At 43.3% G+C, this 22861-nt stretch overlaps 1 protein-coding gene across 1 annotated transcript; it reads left to right on the top strand.

Moving 5' to 3' along the window:
• Nucleotides 1-1022: 1022 nt before the first annotated feature.
• On the top strand, nt 1023-20580 carry YWHAB (tyrosine 3-monooxygenase/tryptophan 5-monooxygenase activation protein beta). Its single transcript, XM_032419563.1, has 6 exons — nt 1023-1213; nt 15066-15368; nt 17535-17658; nt 18952-19115; nt 20051-20146; nt 20456-20580. Exons 2-6 carry the CDS (start codon nt 15075-15077, stop codon nt 20510-20512), a joined length of 735 nt encoding a protein of 244 aa, XP_032275454.1. The 5' UTR covers nt 1023-1213; nt 15066-15074; the 3' UTR covers nt 20513-20580.
• Nucleotides 20581-22861: the final 2281 nt, after the last annotated feature.

Below are 22861 nucleotides of genomic sequence, written 5' to 3'. Positions count from 1 at the left end.
TCACTTGTCTTCCAGGTCTGAGTAACCACCAAAGGATTTAAGCAAGAACGGGAAGATAAGAATGGCATTTTTTAAAGAGTTGATGGGGGCAGGGCTGAGGGTAGGGTGATGAGTTAGAAGTCTATCATTCAGCTAAGTAAGGGTAAAGGAGAGATGACAAAGGCCTACTTACTTTGTTCTTTCTCCTACCAGACTGTCAACTCCAGGACAGCAGGGCCCAGCAGCCTTGTGCTTGCTGTGTCTCCAGCACTAAGTACAAAGCCTGCTCCATAAATATTTGTTCCAAGAATGAATGAAAGGGAGGGAGAGGAGGTGAGAGACATTCTGGAGAACTGAGTGGGGGGCTGTAAAGGTCGGTTTCTTCTCCTTAAGCTTCCCCTAGGAGCCTTGGGAAGGGCGTGTCTCAACGAAGAGATCGGAGACACGGGCTTCAAAAACAAAACAAAACAAAAGACTTGGCCGGTTCGATTCCTGGCACTTCACGTGGCCTGTCCTGTCCACAAAAGGAGAAAATGATGAGTGCCTCGAAGGGCTGACGGAAGATTAAGCGAAAATTGAGGCATGAGCAATTTCTGTCCTTCCCTAGGTCCAGTATTCCCAAACCACACAGCCAAAGGGGATTGACCTCAGCTTCCGAACCGGTGGCGATTCCTTTTTGGGTGGGGAGGGAACCGATGACCCCGGCGTCTGTGGGCCTGGCCCTGCCGGGTTCGAGCCCAAGGAAGGAGCGCAGCACCGGGGGCTCGGGCCCGCCCAAGCCCTCGCTTCGCCCAGTACCCCCGGTTCCCACACATTACCCCCCAGCTCCGCCCCCTCTTCTCCCACTGCCTCTTTCCGTCCCCCGCCTCCATTTCCGTCCCCCTCAGTCCGCCCCCTCCTCGCTCCCGGTCCGCGGCGTCCGGGTCTCCGCGCTGCTTCCTCCTCCCTCCGCCAGCGCCCCTCTCGGGCGGCCGGGGCAACCCCGTGCCCCGCTCGCCCAATGAGGAGCCGGCGCAGGGGCGGGGCGGGGCTCGGGCCGGAGCGGAAGTGGTGACCGGAGCGGAAGTGGAGCTGCCGCCACCGCCGCCGCCGATTCCGGAGCCGGGGTAGCTGCTGCCGCCGTCGCTACTGCAGCCGCCGCCGCTGCCGCCTGAGGAGTGGGCTTGGGAAGGAAGCGGTCACCGCGCTCGGAGCTTCGCTCACAAGCGTCTTTGCCTCCTGTTGCCCTCCCCCGGTGAGTGCGGCGCAGGGTCCGCCCGGGGCCCCTGGGGGCCCAAGCGCGAAGCCCCCCCCCCCCCCCGGCGGCGACTGCCGTGGCGACGCGGGCGACCCGCGGGTGGGCCCCGGGAGGTGGTGGCGCGCAGCTTCCCCGGCCCCGCGCGGCCGTCTGTGGCGCGGGCCCGGCCTGGCCGCGGCCCCTCCCTGTTTCCGGGGCCGGGCCCCTTAGCTCTCGGAAAGGCCCAGGCAGCCCTCGCCGCCTGCGGCCCTGCCCTGCAGGCGGGGTGCGGCTCCGTACGGGGTCGGAAGGGACCTTGAGCCGCGGACCCCCGACCCTCCCTCCCCACCTACCTTCGATGCCCGCGCGACCCCTCCCTGCTCCTCGGGCGGCGAAAACCGACCCTTTAAGCCCTGTCACCCCTGCTCCTTGCTTTCTGGTTTCCAAAAATTAAAATTTAACCAAATACGGGCGAGTTTTCGAGCCCCAGGGCCTCTGTTGACCCCCTCTGGATGGGTAAGGGGTTTAACCTTGGGAGAGAGCAGAGGGAAAACCCCCCCCTCCCACTTTGCAGTAAAGCCATTTCATCATCGTTCGCTGGTTTGGGAGCCTAGCAGGACCCGAGATTTCCTGAGAAGCACAAGGTTGAGGGTTGAGTCAAGAAAAGGCATTTGTTGGAACCGATTACTGAGTCAGGCCCGATCTCCAGGAAAAAAAAGATCGGAGACTGAAAATCGGGAGTGTTTTCCCACGGTATTTACCGTCATTTAATGCCAGAGTCTTTTGTCCTCACCCCAAATTCCCCCATACTGTGTGTTACCACGTTTTTAGGACTGAAATTTGCCTGGTGGCCTCTCTGGTGGTAGGGAAGGGATAGGATTGATTTGGGCCCCTTTTCTTCAGAGGATTGAGTACATCTTTGTCTATTGCAAATGGAGAATGCATGTAATGGGGCTTTCAAAGGTGGCAGTATTGGTAAGACAATTTGCCAACCTTTCCGTAAAAATGCATGTCTCTTGTCCTTGTCTTCACTTCTTTTCTTTTTGGTAAGGCCAGATAAGCATCAGACTCTGATTTTACTTGCTGTATGTGGGAGACCGGATTTGGCAGGATGATGTTAGGAACATACAAAATCAGGTGGCCACAGGATCCAAAAAGAAAGATGAAGCACTTTCAAGAATATGAAAATTTTCTGCATTTCTCACTGTGTCTCAATTGTTCATACGAAACCACACATATAGGCAGTTTATAGAACTGGACACGTGGCTACTCAGCTTTTTGCATTTTCTCTTTGGAAATGTGTATGTATAAATAATGTTTGATTCTTAGTGATTTCTTCTTGACTGCTTCCAGTGTACCCCATTTCTCAGGAGTTGTCTGAGCCCTCATTTTTCTTGGATCTCTTTCCTTAGAAGCATACAGGAGGGTGAGGGTAAAACCTCTTAGTTTTACTAGACCCAACTTAGAATTTTAGGTGTGGTCTTCCAAATGGAAGAGTAATAATCCAGTAGCAACTGCTGAATGATCTTCCTAGCCTCTCTTTTCAGTGAGATAAGAAACCATTCACCCATATTACAGATGAAGTCTTTATGAGAAATGAGGTAATTTGGCCTAGACCACACGCCTAGTTTTTAGATTGAATATCCTCATTCATCAGGAGCAAATATTTCTGGACTGTCAGCCCCTGGAGTATGGCTCCTACCCTATAATCTTCTGTACATTTCCCATCATGCAGTGCTTGTGTTATGTTGAAGCCATTTTAGAATTGGAGCTCTATAGATCAGGGAGGCAGCCTCCATAAAACCAGGCTGAGCAAATCCCATGATGCTAGTTCCGGAGGCAGAGTCTCCAGAGATTTGAGCCACTGCGAAAAGTGCCTTTTGCTCATTTGGCTGTGGATACAGAAACAAAGAGCACTGGACCTGGAGTCAGATAAATTTGATTCAGGTCTTGCCTGCAGCATTTTCTAACTGTGGGATATTCAGTACGTTACTTAATCTCTGGTTCTTAGTTTCTCTATCTCCAGAGTTGTCTTGGGGCCTTTTTACAAACTGTAAACTGTTAAGTACAAGCTTTTGGTTTTGTTTTTTGAATCACAGAATTCACTATTAATGGCTTTCTTTTTTTCTCCAGCTGCATTCTGATGAGACCCATCCCTGCTTTGTATACGTGTTGCTTTCAAAAATTGATATGTTATTGTAGAACTTTATTTTGTGTACAGCATCTCCAGTCTTTCTGAGCCTGTTTTCTCATCTGTACAGTGCAAATGGTAATAGCCTTTGTTGTGTTCTTGTGATAAACTCAATAATCAAAATAAGCATTTGGGATATAGTAGGTGTTTAATAAATATTATTTGACCATATCCGTGAATATACATAGAGACTAGATACAGGATATTGCTATATGGCATAGACACATAGAATCTATCTGTATGTGATTTATTCAGCAACTGATGAGGTAGCATCAGGGCAAATAGTCTATAATAATAATAGTATCACATTGCCTACTATGTGCCAGGCTTTGTTCTAAGCCCTTTACACATGCTAACGAAGCCTTCATAACAACCAATGGTAGGTAAGTATTGTTAGCCCCATTTTACAGATGAGGCAACTGAGGCACAGAAGAGTTAAATAATTTTCCCCGGGGTACACACACACACACCCACACAGCACAAGGTAAGTAAGTACTGGAGCCAGGAATCAACCCCAGGCAGTCTGGCTTTAATGATAAGTGTCCAGTGGTGGAGCATGTTTCATGTGAACACCATTTAGTCCTTAATTTTTCTTTACATGTATCCTATTGAATGTGTTTGGACAGGAATTTTAGCTATTTTTGAAGATACATGTGTAATTTATTGGAGGGACTATATTCCTTCTGGCCTGTGGGGATGATACTGCTGGTGTGCATCAGGAAGCAAGCTTGTGAAAAACCCAGTGCTTCTAGCCTTTTCTTCATACTAGGGAGACAGTTCATCAGTTACTTTGTGCCATGCTGATTTATCTAAGACTTGGTTCTTCATCTAACAGAATTTGGTCAGGACTCCCATCACTAATTTTGGTTTATCATACTACTTTTTCTATAGATTTTTAGATTTTCCATATTTTGTCGGGGAGGAAGAGATGAGGAAATAGTAAATTATAATAGTGAATTATGTCGTATTTGGCTTCCTGTTCTTTCGGAGGCACCGAACTGGGCAATTTTCCTTTAAGGAATAAGGATACCCCAGAATGAACTAAGATTGACTTGTAAAGGGACTTTCGTTCCTTGGTTCCTACATTTTTCTAGGGAGAGGTGACAGACAATTCACACTAGCAAGAGGGCAAGAAATTCATTGGATAAAAGCAATTTTTAAGCATTACAACCATCTTGGTCTCCACACGAGTATGGTTCTGGCAGTCATCTGTATGTCATGGGGGAGAAACTTAACAGTTGGAGCTGGATTCTAAGGGAATTTTTCTAAGGGGAATACTTAGGGAGGAAAAAGAGACTAAAGTACTTTCTATTTTGGGATACATGTGCTAAAAGCCAAGTAAGAAAGCTTACTGCTTTCTGGGCTAAAAGATCTTCTAATATAGGCATAGTTATGTGTTTCTAATATGTACTTATAATGAGATGAGATTGATTGATGGCCTCAAGAGAACAAGTCATTCCCAGCAGACTGTAGGTTAGAGAGAGGACTTTTTTTTTTTTTAATATGGCCAGTCCTCACTTATGTAAGTTTCTTCCTGTTAGTTTTATTTCATTGTTTTCCCTAAGAGACCCAGCAGTAAAAAGTTATTTCTGAATGGCCTTGACCTGGACAGAGGTGACAATAAAGTAGATACGAGTCCTGGCCATTGTTACTGTTTGCCCACAAACCTCACCTTAAAGCTTGTTTGATAGTCTGTTGAGCTTTTGGCATGTGCTGTTTTTAACTTAAGTTTGATTTTTAAAGCTAGATAAATTAAGGCCAATCCCTGAAACCTCGCTGTGATAATTCTGTATGGTTTTTTTGAAAAATTGTCCATTCTGTCTTTTCCAAAAGTATGCAGTGAGAATCATAGTTGATTGTTAGGCGTTAGTGCCACACAGAGGAAAGGCGTGTACCCATTTTACCGTGTGACCCTGGGCAAGTTACTCTAGGCATCTATAAAAGGGAACAGTGGCACCTACCTCATAGAATGTTTAGGATTAAATGAATTGATAATAAAGCCCTAGTGCTTTACACATTTGGGTAAACTATAAATGATGGGTATTTTTGTTATGTTTACTGAATCAGTTAGCTGGTATGGACTTTTGGGAAAAGAGGAGATGGACAGAAAGTACTCCAAGGGCTTGTTGAAACTCAGTTTGAATCTATAAATATAAAAATTGGTAGCTAAGAAATATAAGTCAAAAAGCATAGTGTTGTTTCCTGATTGGAGCTGGGGTGGCTCTATTCTAAAGTAGACTAAGGCAGAGGATAAATATAGTCTGTACTTTATAGGTCAGGTGTGGTCTACTTACCTCTGTCCACATAGGAAATAACAGCCTTGTGCACTTCTTTTAAAAAGTGCACCAAGTGATCAAATAGTCATACTCAGCATGGCACGCATTGTGCCACACGTTGTGTACCCAGAGATAAAAGTCTGGGTTCCTCCCTTAAGCTCACAGTCCAGTGTGGGAGTCAGTAAAGACATTTACAGTAAACTATGCTAAGTGCTACTTTAGAAATAGGCATAGGTAAGTTAACATGTGCCTTTCTTGTGAAAGTCTTTAAAGAAATCCATCTGGATTTAAAAGAAATGAGGTGTTGTAGGTAGTGTCCCTTCCCTGGCTGACCACGTTCGTTAGAATTTTGTGTGGCTGCCATTTGAGTGCTTACAGTGTGTAGAGACTTAAGTATTTTGCATCATGAACTAAGTTACTCTTTCCAAGAGCCATATTAAATAGATTTGCCTATTTTATGCATGAGAAAACAGAGGTCAGGTAACCTATGGCGTTGGTGTATGGTACTGGTAAATTGGGCTGGGTCAGTCCATTATGTTGGTGGGCTCAAAGCTTTTGAACCCTATTCACAGAATTGACCAATGGAGCTGTGTTTATGGATCAGAATTAGCAGATTGTCTAGGATTGATCACCTAACGCCAAGAGGTTAATTTATTGTCCTGTCTGCTGTTGATTCACAGTGCGTGACCTTGGGCATGTCATTCAATACCTCCATTTTTTAAAGTTTAATTTTGGCTAATTGGACATAATTAACAGTGATACTGAACAACTGATATGGAAGAGGGAAGAGATTTTGAAGTGGAAGTGAAGTTTCCCTCCACAATTCTGTGTTTGCTGGACATCAGTGCTAATGATTTTGTACTTAGGACATGCTGTGTTTAATTTTCTAACAGAGAGCTGGCAAATGTTTGAATGGAGTTCAGTTTATGACAGGACTGTGAAATTTGTGTGTAGAATGGCACAGAGACATTTTTAGAGTGGGTGTTTTTCAGTGAATAAGAGCTAGGAGTACTTCACTTTTTCTGGGTAACACCCCCTAACCACCCGGCCCCACTGACTTTCTCAAGTCCCTCCTGCTGTAGCTTGGCATCTGTTTTTCCCTTAGCAGAGTGACTCCGGAACTGTAACTCTGGCCTTGTGGTGCTGTGGGTGCTCTGTCTGGAATGGTACGACTGTGAACGCTAGTCAGAATTTACTGTCAGTTCCTTACCCCATGGAAGCTTGTGAGTCCAGATTTTTAAGATGCTCCTGTCAGTTTTCTCTCCAGATTCATAACTCTGCTCATCTCTTTATCTGCTTTGGCCTTTGATTTCCTCAGTTTCATCTAGAAAAACATAATGTGCTCTTTATTCATACATTGGTGTTTTTTGTACCTACCTGGAGTATCCTTTTTTTTTTTTTTTTTTAAAGATTTTATTTATTTGACAGAGAGAGACACAGCGAGAGCAGGAACACAAGGGGAGTGGGAGAGGGAGAAGCAGGCTTCCCGCTGAGCAGGGAGCCCGATGTGGGACTCGATCCCGGGACCCCGGGATCATGACCTGAGCCGAAGGCAGACGCTTAACGACTGAGCCACCCAGGCGCCCTGGAGTATCCTTTTTCTCTCCTGGCAGAACCTCTCCAGCCCAGAAAACCAGTGAGGACCCAGCCACTTTTAAACCAAACCTCTTCCCTCTAATTCTAGCTGGTTGCTTCTTCAAGAAGCTTTATAACCCTTAAATATGTGCCATCTTCTGTTCCTACCCGGGGAGTGTAAGCTCTCAGAGGCGAGCACCATGCTGTTCTAATTGTATTTCTTGTGAATTTTGAGAAAAGTTCCTGGACATACTGGTAGTGTTTTCATTACAGTGGTTTCAACACACATTAAATTATATGCACTACATTTTTATGAAATAGCATAAGAGTAAGAATGTGTTGGAGTGTCTAGATGGCTCAGTCATTTGGGTGTCCTACTCTTGATTTCGGTTCAGGTCATGATCTCAGGGTCGTGAGATCCAGCCCTGCGTTGGGCTCCACGTACTGAGCGTGGAGTCTGCTTGAGATTCTCTCCCTCTGTCACCTCCCCCCCCAAAAAAAATCCAAACCAAAACAAAAAGAGTAAGAATGTACCTACTGAGCCTTTACTCTGACCAGCATCATCTAGCCATTTTTTTGTACATCCTTGAAAGCTGCTAATGTTTCCTTTTAACATTTAAGGAAACTGAGGTTCAGAGAAGTTACTCTAAAAATCGCCTGATTTCTCTTTAGAAGCTGAGATTTGTAGTATGTAGGGCTTTCCTAGAAACAAATTCCATTCCTGTGTTTCATAATAGAGGTTTAGTAATCCTCACACATGATAGACAATGGAATCCATAATTTTAAATTTCTAGGAAATTATCAAATTCAATTAAAGCTCAGTATTTCGGAATTGAGCATGGGGCACCTGGCTGGCTCTGTCAGTAGAGCATGCAACTTTTAATCTCAGGGTTGTGAGTTCAAGCCCCACATTGGGTGTGGAACCTACTTTAAAAAAAAAAAATTGAGCCTCTTTTTTTGAAAACAAAACATAGCTGAAAGTTCAGTACTTCTAAAGGTCACATTTCACAAGGTCATTCTCTTCCTTTGCAAGGCTGCTTTTATTTATTTATTTATTTATTTATTCCTTTGCAAGGCTGCTTTTTAAAAAAAAATACGGTTTAACAGTGGGTAGTCATTTGTATTTTTATTTTTACCCTCTTATACTTGGATGTCTGCTTCTGGCCCCTGGGAGATGGCCTCTGAGTATCCTGAACCTGGATAAGAGAAATCCCTTAGGCAAAGAATTTTGAAACAGAGGACCTTGATTGGTTCATAGATACTCTTATTTCAGCATTTACTGTCAGATTTGAGGTTTCATGTATTTGAAGGAAATCCTGTTATTTCATGGGCACCCTTAGAATTATTTTTCATAATATTCTTTTTAGGGGTGTTTTACGAAAATAAAATACTTTTGCACATCTTTTTCTCCTTATTCCTATTATATGTATCTCTTTAACCAGATCTATGACATTAAATCTCTTCTTTTGACAACCACATAGTCTTGGACCAGCCGTCCCTTTTCTTAACCTCTCCCCTGTTAGATATTTAGATTGTTTCCAGTTTTTCACTAAGCATTGCTGTTTTAACCAGCACATGCTTCCCATTCCTCTAAAGTGCTGCATCCAGTGGCTTAGAACAGATAGACACCCATCATCATCCTGTGGCTGTGCTTGAGAACTGTTCGGAGGCATCTCTCTGTTGCCCAGATCTGTGCCCAGCACAAGGAGAAGTTTGCTCTGGTGTCTTTGTGCTATTAGTATCAGGCCTGATGGTGAAACTGCAGTCTTTTAAGGTTTTTTAGGAGGCAAATAAAGGCTCTCTTGCTGAGGTTTTTCTTGGTGTAGGACATTGATTGAAAGTCTTAGAAGAAAAGTAGGTCCTGATTATAAACCATCACTTCTTAGCATTCAGTTCAAGAAAATTCAATTAGGAACTGTTGGATAAAAGTGTTGCAGTTCACCTGTGTCCGTTTTGAGGCTATTGAAGGGTGGAGTCTTATCTAGGAATGTTAACGTTAACACTGTAACATATTCACTTCCTGTAGGAGATGAATCTAGACTTGCTTTCCTTCTCATGGGTTGTATGTTAAATAAATAAGAATCCGGGTGCCTGGGTGGCTCAGTCGGTTAAGCGACTGCCTTAGGCTCAGGTCATGATCCCAGGGTCCTGGGATCGACTCCCACATCGGGCTCCCTGCTCTGTGGGGAGCCTGCTTCTCCCTCTCCCACTCCCCCTGCTTGTGTTCCCTCCCTCGCTGTGTCTCTCTCTGTCGAATAAATAAATAAAAAATATTAAAAATAAATAAATAAATAAATAAATAAATAAATAAGAATCCAAGCTCACACTGTGGTCTGAAACAGTGATGTGTAGGTCCTGTGAGATGAACAACAGTACTTTGATTTGGTTTGCACGATGCATTTTTAGAAAAGATTTCCTTTAATTCCCTGCATCTCCTCTTCACAGCACGTCTTCTGAGGAGGGTGCTGTATCTCCAGTGTACAGATTGGAAGGCTGACGTTGAACAAGTGCACATGGCTTTGTAGTACACATCCCTCTCTTAGACCTAGTCGTGCTGCCTTTCTGCTCTCCCGCATACAGCTGCCCTGGGTTCTTTCTGCTCTCTCAGTACTGACTTGTTGAAAAAATTTACAGGGGCGCCTGGGTGGCTCAGTCGGTTAAGCGTCTGCCTTTGGCTCAGGTCATGATCCCAGGGTCTTGGGATCGAGCCCCTCATTGGGCTCCCTGCTCGGCGGGGAGTCTACTTCTCCCTCTCCCACTCCCTCCAGCTTGTGCTCTCTCTCTCACCTTCTCTCTCTCTCTCTCTCAAATAAATAATCTTAAAAAAAAAAATTACAGCTATTTATTTGAGCATTAGTTTTGTGCTTGGCACAGTGTGAGACCTTAAATGAGAAACAAATGTGAAGCTTTCCTTTGAGGACATAAACACGTGGAACTGCTTGTAAAAGGACACTACTCCTCATCTGTACCAGCAAACGTATGTAGTGTAGGCCCTGGACGGTGTGATAGGCTACAGGTGTGCTTGGATTCACAGGCTGGTACCTCAGTTGGGGGCTGGGGTAACCATGGAAGACTTTTTAGCCAGTTGGATGGATAGAGTTTGCATAGCAGGAAATAAATAGGAGAGCATTCTGGAGTGTGGCCAATGATAAAGCCTGACAGGTATGGAAGAGCCAAAATCATGAAGGACTTCGAAGGCCAGGCAGAGTTTAGATGGAGCTGCCCAAAAGAGAGTCATTCAAAGTGACTGAGTGAGGGTGACGGCAGGACTAAGAGTCACTTTGTTTTTCTTCTTTTTTTTTTAATTGAAGTATAGTCGATACGCAATGGCACATTAGTTTTGGGTGTACGAGATAGTGATTCGACAAGTCGATGTGTTAATTCTGTGCTCACCCAAATGTAGCCACCATCCGTCACTGTACAACGCTGTTACAGTACCACTAACAACATTCCCTGTGCTGCGTCTTTGACTGAGTAATTTTGAAGTAGGGTGCAGGAATATAACACATGAGGATTTAATGTGCTTGTAAAGAATAGGTGCTTTGAATTATTTGAGCAGAGAGAAAACTCTGCCAAATTTGCAGTTTTATTCTTTCATGTGGGGATCTGTTCATTCATTCAGCAGATGCTTGTTCATACTAATTATGTGCAAGGCACTGTGGGAGATCTGCCCGAAAGAGTTGATGGTGTGGCGAGGGACTTCAAGATATATACAAATAATTTTAGTACTGGAGAAATGTGATAGGACATTAAGAGAGGTATAGATGAAATGCTTTGTTGAGAGTATATCACAATTTCCACATGTGACACTAGCTCCATGTGGCTGGTGGCTATCATATGAGACATCTCCAGCTTAGCAGCTTAAGAAAGGCTTCATGAAGGGGATGGCACTTGAGCCATGCTGTGAAGAATTTTGTATGCTGAGTAAATGGGAAAAGACGGAGTGGCTTGGTGAGCAAAGACAAGGAGACACAAAAGCAGACTCTGTAAGAAAACCAGTTTGGCAGAAGCACAAATTGTATGGAAGGCATGTTTTGGCAAAAGTCGAGGAAGATAAGTTGGAAAATCTTCAATGACAGGAGGGAATCTGGCTATATCAGCAGGAGGGAACTTTAAAGAATTTTGAGCAGGAAGTGACTCGATCAAGGTTTTAAGAATGGGTCTGATCATAAAGACATGAAGGGGACTGCAGGTAGTGGATCTAGGGAGAGGGTGAATGGGAGGCTTAGTGCAGATGTAGAACTAGGAAGAATTCCAGATCTCCCTTGTCTCCTGCCTTCCTCCAAACTGCTGGGTGTTGTGTAACCCATTTCCTGTTGAAATTGGTCTAGCTGCTTCAAAATCCGTGTTATATAAGTCAAAAGTTATGTAAGCAGTAGGCATCAGGACATTTAGCTGTGGATTTTGTTTGTTGTAGTTGGGTGTGTGTGTGTGTGTGTGTGTGTGTGTGGAATTAAATTTTTTTAAACAGATGGATACATTTTTTAAGCATGCATTTGGTCTTACCATATCATGATGGCTCTCAATGTCCAAGGGCTCTTCCAGTGATCCTGAAGAATCTTAAAATAGTTGGCTCCCCAAACAGGCCACATTTGATTTTGAGAGAAATAGGGCATGTACCTTTGGGAGCTCCCAAGGAGTAGTCAGGATTCTCCAGAGAGGTGTGATTTAACTTTCGATGTTTGGGAGAGGAGCTTATTGGGGGGCCTGGTAAGGCCAAAGAGTTTCATGGCATCTTTAGCAGTGTTGATCTTTTGTATTTCTCTATTACTCTTTTATAATGCTGCATGGGATGGCTTAGCTCTGAATTGGCTTTTGGCCAGTACTTTATTAATTGGAATCTTTCCTGGTATAGTTGTGCAGGTGCTGTTTGATGAACTTTGGAGTGGGCTACTGAATGACTGCTAACTTTGAATTTGTCTGCAGACTGGACATTTCTGAAGTTGTTTAAAAGTTAACTTCTGTCTTCTTCTCACTTTGAGGAACAAAGAAGTAGGATTATTTGCTGATGGAGGTTGTATCCTGATTGAAAGGCTTTGCGGTCAAGAAAGTTAGACATAAACTGAGAAAGTATGTAATTTGAAGCCGCAGAATGGTGTCCTTTTGATGTACTTTTTTTTTTTAAGATTTTATTTATTTGTCAGAGAGAGAATGCGCACAAGCAGGGGGAGCAGTAGGCTCCCCGCTGAGCAAGGAGCCCGATGCAGGACTCAATCCCAGGACCCTGGGATCATGACCTGAGCCGAAGGCAGGCGCTTAACCAACTGAGCCACCCAGGCGTCCCTTTTTTTTTTTTTTTTTTTTTAAAGATTTTATTTATTTATTTGACAGAGACAGCAAGAGAGGGAACACAAGCAGGGGGAAAGGGAGAGGGAGAAGTAGGCTTCCCACTGAGCAGGGAGCCTGATGCGGGGCTCGATCCCAGGACCTTGGGATCATAAACTGAGCCACCCAGGCGCCCCAGGCGTCGCTTTTGATGTACTTTTATCAGAGTAGACTAGGCTGTGTTGTGACAACAAATAGCACCAACATCTCAGTGACTTCACCCAACAGATTTCTTTTTCACACTGCCATGGCCAGTGCCAGCCTATAGGAGTCTCTGTACAACAGAGTGACTCAGGGACTCAGGCTACAGGCACTAGCCACCGTCGAGAGCACATGGCCTTCTAGGCGCCTGATGTCAGAGAAGAGAGCCTGGCAAATGACATACAGGCTTTTCACAGTTTTCACCTGGAAATGGCATCATTTCTGCTGTTTCATGACATAACTCACCCTGTGACCCATCCTGAGGGCCTGGGGGCTGCCAGGAAATGTAGGAGAGCAAGTGGAATGTTTCGTGAGGATTATTATCTCTGTTACAGTCTCATTCCAGTGACGTGGGTGAAGATGTCAGGCAGATCAGGTGAGACTTGCTTCACTTGAGTGGAAGCTTAGAATTGGCGAGCCTTATGGAGGACACAGCTCGAGTATGACTTAGATAATAAGCCATGGGAAGAAAAATAGGAGTCCTGGACTTAGAGAACCAACTCCTTCTCAGTTGTTTAGATTTGGGGGAGATCTTACCATTGTGCTCCATCTAATAAAACAGTTTCATGTGGTAGGGCCCTGTCTGTAGGATTTCTCACTTGAAAATACAGAAATGACTTGAGGCAAAACCATTTTGTGAGGAGAGGGTAATACTTCTTTTGCTATTTTTTTTTTTTTAAATATTTATTTGGCAGAGGGCGAGGGAGAAGCAGGCTCCCCGCTGAGCAGAGAGCCGGACGCGGGGCTCGATCCCAGGGCCCCTGGGATCATGACCTGAGCCGAAGGCAGCCACTTAACTGACTGAGCCACCCAGGCGCCCCTTCTTTTGCTATTTTAAAATTATTGTTTTCAGTCTTAAATTGTGATACTGTGTATGCTGTAATGAAAGAATTTGGGGTTTTGTGGGGTTTTTTTTAAGATTTTATTTTTAAGTAATCTCTACACCCAACATGGGGCTCAAACTCATGACCCCAAGATCAAGAGTTACATGCGCTACTGACTGAACCAGCTAGGTGCCCCTGTAAGAATTTGTTCTAAAAATACTGATACTTCTGCTACTATTTAAAGTAGTATTTACCGTATTATACTTTAAGAGAGTAGTGTATTTTTACACTGTGGCACAGATGGAGACATCGAAATGTAAATTAACAGTGCATAAAACTTATTGGTTAACAAAATTTTTTAGCTACATATTATCCAAAAATTACTGCATTCTCTCTAAATAGTTATTATTATAGTGGGGAATTGACTAAGGTGAGGTGAATAATTTGAGGGGTATTTCCTGATCGGTGTATAGAGGATTTGGTAAGCTGAAGTCACTAAAATTTTTGTCTACTTCAGAAAAAATTTTAAATGAACTCAATTATGGTTTGGAGCTGTGTCTTGAATACACCGATCTCTTACAGCCTATACCATATAGAAAATTAGTGCCTGATAATTTGTACATAATGCTCTAAACTTCTCAAAGCACCTTTACGTAGATTAGGTCATTTGTTCTCACAGCAGCCCCATGGAGAGTAGGTAATGTTCTTACTTTCCAGTAAGGAAATTGAAGCTCTCAGAGGTTAAGTGATGTGACCAAGGTCATACTCCACTTGCAAGTAGCAGAGCTGGTGCTAGAAAGAGCCAGATCTGCCTGCCTTTAGTTTATGCTCTTGTCTACAGTGTGTCCTCCAAGTTAGCAAATTGCAGAAGATAAGACAAAAATGGCTCCTATTTTTTTAGGTTCCTACTGCTTGATGGGCACTGCCAGATGTAACATTTAAAGTCCTGTCTTTGCTTTAAGATTGAGGCAATCCTCAGACTTAAGGTGTTTTTCCTGATACTGTGGGGGGAAACCAGATTTGGCCAAAACCAGACAATTCCTGAAAGAAGTTAAGGAAGTGTATTTAGCATAAGCTTCTAAAGGAATAAGTTCTTCAGCAGCCTGCATGTGTTGGGGACGCAGATCAGGCTCGTGGGGACGGAGAGACTGGAGTCTGCGGTCTCTTAGCAGTGTTGCGGGCACGACCCTTGCCTTCTCTGAACCTCCATTTCTTCACCTCGAAAGGGGGAAGGGATTGTTGTGAACATATCTACCCTTTAGACTGTTGGGAAAATTAATTGGCAAAACAATTAGCAAGGTACTTAGCCCTGTAAGTGCTCATGTTCAGTATGGCGGAGGGCATTTGCAACTACACGTTTCATATTTACACATGATTCTTGCCAGACGGGTTGGAAGGAGGTTCACACATGCATTTCCAGGGCCCTGAAGCCTGACACTTGCTTTCTCTCCCTTCTCTCTCTCTCGCTCCTGTTCTAGGGAACGACCATGGATAAAAGTGAGCTGGTACAGAAAGCCAAACTTGCCGAGCAGGCCGAGCGCTATGATGACATGGCTGCAGCCATGAAGGCCGTCACGGAACAGGGGCACGAACTCTCCAATGAGGAGAGAAATCTGCTCTCCGTCGCCTACAAGAACGTGGTGGGCGCCCGCCGCTCTTCCTGGCGCGTCATCTCCAGCATTGAGCAGAAAACCGAGAGGAATGAGAAGAAGCAGCAGATGGGCAAAGAGTACCGGGAGAAGATAGAGGCCGAACTGCAGGATATCTGCAATGATGTTCTGGTAAGAGGCCAGGGTTTCAGTTTCAAACGGCGATTTCCAAACAGTATTAATGTAACGTTCAAATGCAAACTCTCAAACTGCTCATGAGAGAAACGTGTCTGAATATACTGGAAAGCTGCAGTCGGAACTGATTTTTAAGCATATGATGTGATTTTTCTCACCTCCTGTTTGATCAGAGGTTGCTCATCACGAATGGGGTATTTTCCTCTCCCTTCAAAAAGACCTGTGACAAACAGGAGCAATGCATCCACGTCCCTCCATCTTTTCTTTAGAAATTGAGTGCATATAGGCAGGCTCTCAGGTAGGTGCAGCCACAGATAGGCTGTTCTGTGGCCGAGCCGCGATGTCATCTCCAGCTGGGGAGGCGGGAGCAAGAAGCCGAGCTCCCGATCACCCTCTCCCAGTCATGTCCGCACAGTGTAAGGTCCTGAAAGTAAGCGACGTCTGTCAGTTCGGCCTGCGTTCCAAAGCCAAATCAAAAATGGTTTGGGGATTGTCCTCTCCTGGGTTTTATATAAGCCTTAGTCAGATGATTGATTCGTAACTATTTCGCTCTGGCCAAGGTCTGGGGTTGGATGGGAGGGGTGCGTATCCTAGAGCAAATCATGATCATACTGTTTTTCCCTCACATCCTGAGCCCACTGGGAACTTTCTTTTTCTTCCAGGTGAAATCAGGTAAAAATGAACGGTGAGGGCTGCTTTGAAGGGAAAAGGAATTCACACTTGTGGATCTACCTCCTCCCCTGCTGGCTGCCTCTCCGAATTACTGCCCATGACACCTTTCTTTTGAAAACCAGTACAAAGCTTGTCAGCCATCAGGCAGTACTCCTCCTCCCTAAACCATAAGGAGTTACACCCTGTCTGTCTGCAAAGAGTATTAAAATGACTACTGCCCCTTGCGTCTTCTCACTTTGATTGATTAAGTCCCCTTACAACTAAGCTTTTGCATTGAGCTGCTCTTGTTAGACTCATGGTGTAAGAGTGTCACGGCTAAATTTGTTGCCTGCTGGTAATTTGGGGGTTTGTTAATGGTGCACTAATTCCTGACTGTTAGGTACATCTGGTATTCAGATGAAGTATGGCATGCATTCCAAGGGCAAGAAAGTTCCATAATTCCTGAAATGTAGACCAGCTTTTAAGAGCATCTGAAAGAATGTGAAGAAAAGCATGGTACTTACTGCCTCTTAACCAGTTTTTCAGGATGCCACATTCTAAAACAACTCTTCGAAAATATTGCTCTGTATACGAAGCTTGGACTCCTTCAGAACTGCTTTTGTTGTAAGCATAAATGTTTAAAGGAATTTATTATTAATAATAGTATTAGCTACTTTTTGAGTGCTTACTACGTGCCAGGCATCGTGTTAAGCGCTTTATGTACACTAGCTCATTTATCCTCATAACTACTCTAGAAGGTGGCTATTGTGCTTCCCCATTGTAGAGCCGGGAAAACTGAGGCTCAGGGTGCTTAAATCTTTTGTCCAGGGGCACAGATGGTAAACGGCAGAGGAGGGATTTCTACCCAGGTCTGATTGATTTTCGACTTAGTTTTTGGCAGTTTTGCTCTATTATCACCTTTTTCCTCCCCAAAGAAAGATTTTTTTCTTTTTTTAAATTACAGAAGTAATACAGGTTCATGGTTTTAAAAAAGGGGGTGGGGGGTGACCAGGCAGAAGAGTATAAATCAGAAAGTAAAAATCATTTCTAATCCTATCACATAGAGAATCATTATTAACATATTGATCAATATCCCTAAAGAGTTTTCTCTTATGTATTTGCGTGTACACATACATATTTTAATATTAAAATAGGATTCATGTGGTACTTACGATCTTTTTGTTTCACTCAGACTTCTTTTGAGAACCTTTCCATGTTACCGGTGTAGTTCTGCATCATCATTTTTAAGGCCTTACGTGGCATTCCATTGTATGGCTATACTTTAATCAACCCCTTGTGGATGGTCAGAGTGATTTTTAACTGAAGAATACAGGCATCTGCTGTTAGGACCTGGGCTAAAAACCACTTAAAAGCTTTGGATGCAAATGATTATTTTTTTTTAATCTTCAAAATTATTTAGAAGTGGTAGTGTGTCTTGAATCTCAAACATAGTTTTTAACATCTTGTAAATAATATTTCCAGATTCTTAACAGAATGTGAATCATTTTTTAGGAGCTGTTGGACAAATATCTTATTCCCAATGCTACACAACCAGAAAGCAAGGTGTTCTACTTGAAAATGAAAGGAGATTATTTTAGATATCTTTCTGAGGTGGCATCTGGAGATAATAAACAAAGTAAGTAACTTTTTTTTTTTCTTTAAGAAATTTGATCAATAGTGGAGCCAGTTCTCCTTACTAATTTTAAACAGTTTTTGCTTTGTTTACCATAGATACGAACATCACAGTACTGAGAATTTAAAAGACCATTAGCATTATGCTGACCTGTGGTTAGCAGGTCAGCGTAATGGGGGTGGACAAATTAATGTATCTAAGGGGAAAGTGCAGGGAACATTAAAAGTGTGATGAAGTAGTGCATTTAAAGAGATCTTTTTCTTTTTTTTTTAAGATTTTATTTGTTTATTTGACAGACAGCGAGAGAGGGAACACAAGCAGGGGGAGTGGGAGAAGCAGGCTTGCCACTGAGCAGGGAGCCCCATGCGCTCGATCCCGAGATCCTGGGATCGTGACCCAAGCCAAAGGCAGACGCTCAACAGCTGAGCCACCCAGGCGCCCCTAAAGAGGTCTTTTTCTTAAAAAAAAAAACAAAAAACTTGAGGATTATTTGGTATCTCTGTTTTTATTTTATTTTTATTTTATTTTATTTTTAAAGATTTTATTTATTTGACAGAGACAAAGCGAGAGAAGGAACACAAGCAGGGGGAATGGGAGAGGGAGAATCAGGCCTCCTGCCGAGCAGGGAGTCCAACGTGGGGCTCGATCCTAGGACCCTGGGATCATGACCTGAGCCAAAGGCAGACGCTCAACGACTGAGCCACCCAGGCACCCCGATATCTGTGTTTTTAGAAGTAAAACTTCAAAATGTCTGATAGTACAAAACCACCGTAGTAAATAGTGATTTGTTTCCCTTATCACATAAGCGTTTTGTGATGGTGAGAACTACAGCTCTGCTTTATTAAGTGCCTACTATGTGCCAAGTATTTTAGAGTCTCATTTATTCCTTACACAATTCTATGAGTTCCGGTGGGGATCTGCCCATTTTTCTGATGAGGAAACCAAGGCTCATGGAGGTTTTCACTTATTCCAAGATTCACATTTAGTGAATGAGTGTTGGGAATTCAAGTTTGAGTCTGTTGACTCTCTAAAGTCCATGATTCTTCCACTGGAGCATATTGTTTCCCATGTTCTATTTTGTTGAAGATTATTTCTGCTTTCCCCCAAAGCATTTAATGTAGTACTTGGCTTAGAATAAACATGTAAGAAATGGTTGTTAATCAGATGGTGGAGACACTGACCCCTTTTTTGATCACTCCTCATTCTTGCATGCTGTGGTAAAATAACTGGATGGTAATCCAGCATGTGATGACCTAGGAAAGAACCTCCCCTTTAATGTTCTTATCTTTCTTATAGCCACTGTGTCGAACTCCCAGCAGGCTTACCAGGAAGCATTTGAAATTAGTAAGAAAGAAATGCAGCCTACACACCCAATTCGACTTGGCCTGGCACTGAATTTCTCAGTCTTCTACTATGAGATTCTAAACTCTCCTGAAAAGGCTTGCAGCCTGGCAAAAACGGTGAGAAAGACCCTCTGGGGTTTCTGATTGTAGTAAAACACTGCTTGTGTGTGTGTGGTGGTTTTTTTTTTTAATAACTTCTTTTTATTGCCTGAATTTAACAACTGATTGTCCTAGACCTCTCTGAAGATGTTCTGGAGAGAGGAGTAGATCTTTTGTGACATAAATACAGACCTGTCACTTTTTGATTTCTTCTCAACACTTCCTGCTGATTTTTGTTTTCGTTGTGTAATTACTGGTTTGGGGGTGGTTGTAGAAAATTCAGGGGGAAGGTAGTGTGTTGTTTCTTGTCAAGCTTTGGGCTCTGTAGGCCTCTGTTACGTATTGTAGTCCTTGTACTGAGATTTGAAGTTACAGCTGTGTGAAAGAACTCAGGCCAGGTTTTCATTGTGTGTGCTGGGTTACCTCCTATCTTCTATTAGTAATTCAGTCGCCTTTTCTACATATTTTTTAGTCTTTCAGCATGCACAGTGTTACTTAAATTTTTTTTTTTTTTTTTGGAAAAAGTACATGAAATGAATTCTCTAAGGTCTATCACTTAATTGAATCAAATTTAGTGCTGTGAACTTCCGTTTTCCCTTTATTCCTTGTATCCAGACCTTTTGAGTTTTAGTAAAGAAAGAAAAGGATTACCAGAAGTATCTTTGGCAATTAAAAAATGATGTGGATTTGTGCTGGGTTGACAGTAATACCTGCTGTCTTATCACATATAGTGAGGTTCTTACTGGAATTTTTTGTCATTGTTGGTTGGTGCTTTATAAACATGCATTATCTGTTTGTTGAAACAACTAGCAAACAAGGTCATTAATAATAGCCTCAGTTCCCCCAAAGTACTGTACAGGAAAAGAAAGTATATTCATTTGTTAACAGAAAAAAATTGGGCTAAACTAGCTCCAGAGAACCTGTGACAGTCAGCTAAAGGCTCTTTGTTGTAGGCCTTTGATGAAGCAATTGCTGAATTGGATACACTGAATGAAGAGTCTTACAAAGACAGCACCCTGATCATGCAGTTGCTTAGGGACAATCTCACAGTAAGTACTGCTGGTTTACAACACTGCTTTTGGAGGGTGTAGAGTCTTGTTCCTATCACCGACCTAAGAATTCACTATTGCCTAAGACTTGAGGGGATTTGTACCCTGTAAGTAGAGTTAAATGTACTAAATTGTTAAATTGGTTGTAAATGACTGCTGAAGTTTTGGCCTTCGCAGTTCTTGCGGCCTGCAGTAAGACAGTAAGAATTTGAAGCAGTTAAGTGAGATAAGGTGGTCCAGACTGGGCCTACCTCCCTGAGTGCATTTTAGGAGCCCTGTTTTGATTAGAGCTCTGTTTTTCTCTTGCAGCTGTGGACGTCGGAAAACCAGGGAGATGAAGGAGATGCTGGGGAGGGAGAGAACTAATGTCTGTTGTGCTTCGTGATCTGTTCAATGTCACTCTGTACCCTCCACATATATCCCTTTGTGCGATAAAAAAAAAAAAAAAAGAGTCGTACGTCGACTTTCAGTTTTTCACAGCCTCAGCCTAGCAAAATGGTCCATGGGATAAACAGCTGGTGTTTGTATCTAAAACTCAGATTGGTCACATAAATGCCACGGCATTCTGAAATTTTGATTTTGATTAACATTGATAGGATTACTGTGTGTTGAATTTTTTTTAAACTGAACACTGTGATTATGGGGTTTTGTAACTTAGCAGAACTCTTACTGGTAGAAAAACTAGACCTGAATTATGTGTAACTTTTTGGAAAGTTTAATCTGATATCAAACTAGTCACTGAAATAACAGTTCCATTGTAAAGTTGTACAGAAAGTTATAGAGATTATATTGGGACGTGGAGTGAGACACCTGTCCTGTGACATTCAAGTGTGACAGCAACTCACAGTAGTTCTGCCTGTTTTTTGGGGATTACAGACACTTGGCCAGTTTGGGCTGTTGCCACTCGAAAGTTCATGACTGCAGATGTCCACAGTGTCTTCCTCTGAGTAAACTCGAAGCCTGAAATGGAAACTCTTTGTGGCAGATAATTGGGTTTTGACACCATGCAAAGGTCCAGTGTTCCTAGAACACGTGACTGACAACCCTTTCCCACAGCCATCTGACTGATTTGCAACTTGCGCTCCAGTAGTGGAATCTGTTTTCCTTGTAACCAGGACCTGAAGAAGGAAAAAGCCGTGTATCTCATGAATGGCCTTATCTGTTTCCTGGGTAATACCTTTAAGAGTCATGTTCTACAGAGATTGCCTTTCACTTAAGAAGTACTCAGTCTTTGGGTGCTTCCTAGCTTGGGGCTTTTAAATTTTGAAATCAAACATTCTTCCCACTGTCCTTTTTGACTGTTGACTTTGGTTTTTCTTTTCCCTCTTTAAGTTTCTGTCCTGTTTCCTTAACATTTTTTCTTTTTGAATTCTGTCGTTGTCTTCTGTTCTTTGTTTACTACTGTTTGGGCAGGGTGGGGGCCTGAAGGGGGTGAGCAAAGATGGCGAGCACTTTGGTCAGCAGGCCTCGCTTCAGAGAGTTGAGAAGAGCTTCCAGCACACAGCTCTGGCTTCCTCCGGTTCTCGGCACGCTTGTTGCTCTTCAGTCAGACCGAGATTGAATCAAAGAAGTGTTTTTAAATACCCATGATTTCTCCCTGTGTTGCAGCCAGCCCTGATCACGCTTGTTAGTACCTGTCACCAGATCTCCCAAGTGTGCTCCTCCAGCCAAGTTCACAGACCTGTTTGAACAAGACCCTATAATGCAGGGAAGTTGCATGAACACCACAGTGGGGAGAGTCCAGAATAGCCAGGCCTACCAGTCTCACAGTACCCCCTCTCCCTTGAACATTCCACGTAGCTGTAGTGTCCACCTGTTTGTCCATCTGCTGAAATGAGAAAAGAAACATTCATGCACTGATTTAAAACCAAAAAAAAAAGAAAAAAAATCCCTCCCCCCTTTCTAGCTGAACAAAAATGTGCAGTTAATACTTGGCGCTTGAAAATGCAGTAGTGAATGTGGAACGAGCCTGTCTGTATATCTGGTAGCTCTTTCTTGCTTCCGTTTTTCCTTACCAGGATTCTGCCTCACGTTTGCTTCTGTGACGGTCATATTGCCTAGCAAGCACTCCTGTGGTTGTGAAAATAGTATAGCAAAAAAAAAGAAAAAGAAAAATCCCCGGTTATTGATGTACTAGATTTGTGTATGTCTTTTAAACAGTTCTAGTTCCCACCCTAACACGGAATAATCAGGAAAAGTGTAAAAATTCAAAAGTGAAATAAAAAATTTTATCAGTTGCCTGTGAACTGATGTATGGCGCCATCTCTGTCACTGCCAGGACCAGCTCCCTCTTCTGGTCACACTCACTCGTGGCTCTCCTCTTTCTTTAAAAGTAGGGAACATCTTTATTTCATCCTATTTAGAACCAGAAGCCAAGGTGTTGTAAAGGGGAAGAAATTACCATTAATAAGCAGCCACTCTCCACCTACTAGGGGACGCTTCTCCACCCTCCACAACAGACCATCCAGGCGTTAGGTCCTCTTTTGTAGCTTCGAAGATTTGCTACGAACAGTTAATTTTGCATCCCATCAAGATGCACACACACACACACACACACACACACACACCCTTTTTTAACCCTGAGGTGTAACCAAGCCTGTGAGAGATGCTTGCATAAGGCTTGGTCATCCGCAGGCTTCTACCACACTGTCCTCTGTCCTAACACTTTCTGGGAGCCCGCAGCACTGTTTCCTCATGGCATTTGTCCCCTTTCTG

This window comes from Phoca vitulina, unplaced genomic scaffold (assembly GCF_004348235.1).
Source record: "Phoca vitulina isolate PV1807 unplaced genomic scaffold, GSC_HSeal_1.0 scaffold22, whole genome shotgun sequence".
NCBI lineage: Eukaryota > Metazoa > Chordata > Mammalia > Carnivora > Phocidae > Phoca > Phoca vitulina.
The sequence above is the reverse complement of the archived record's forward strand: the minus strand, read 5'-3'. Positions and strand labels throughout refer to the sequence as shown.

Excerpts from the sequence above, each read along its gene's own strand:
- YWHAB (XM_032419563.1), top strand. The coding sequence starts at position 15,075 with ATGGATAAAAGTGAGCTGGTACAGAAAGCCAAACTTGCCGAGCAGGCC. Across the intron at positions 17,659-18,951 it reads ATCTGGAGATAATAAACAAA|CCACTGTGTCGAACTCCCAG; the intron begins GTAAGTAACTTT and ends TCTTTCTTATAG. Across the intron at positions 20,147-20,455 it reads TGCTTAGGGACAATCTCACA|CTGTGGACGTCGGAAAACCA; the intron begins GTAAGTACTGCT and ends TTTCTCTTGCAG.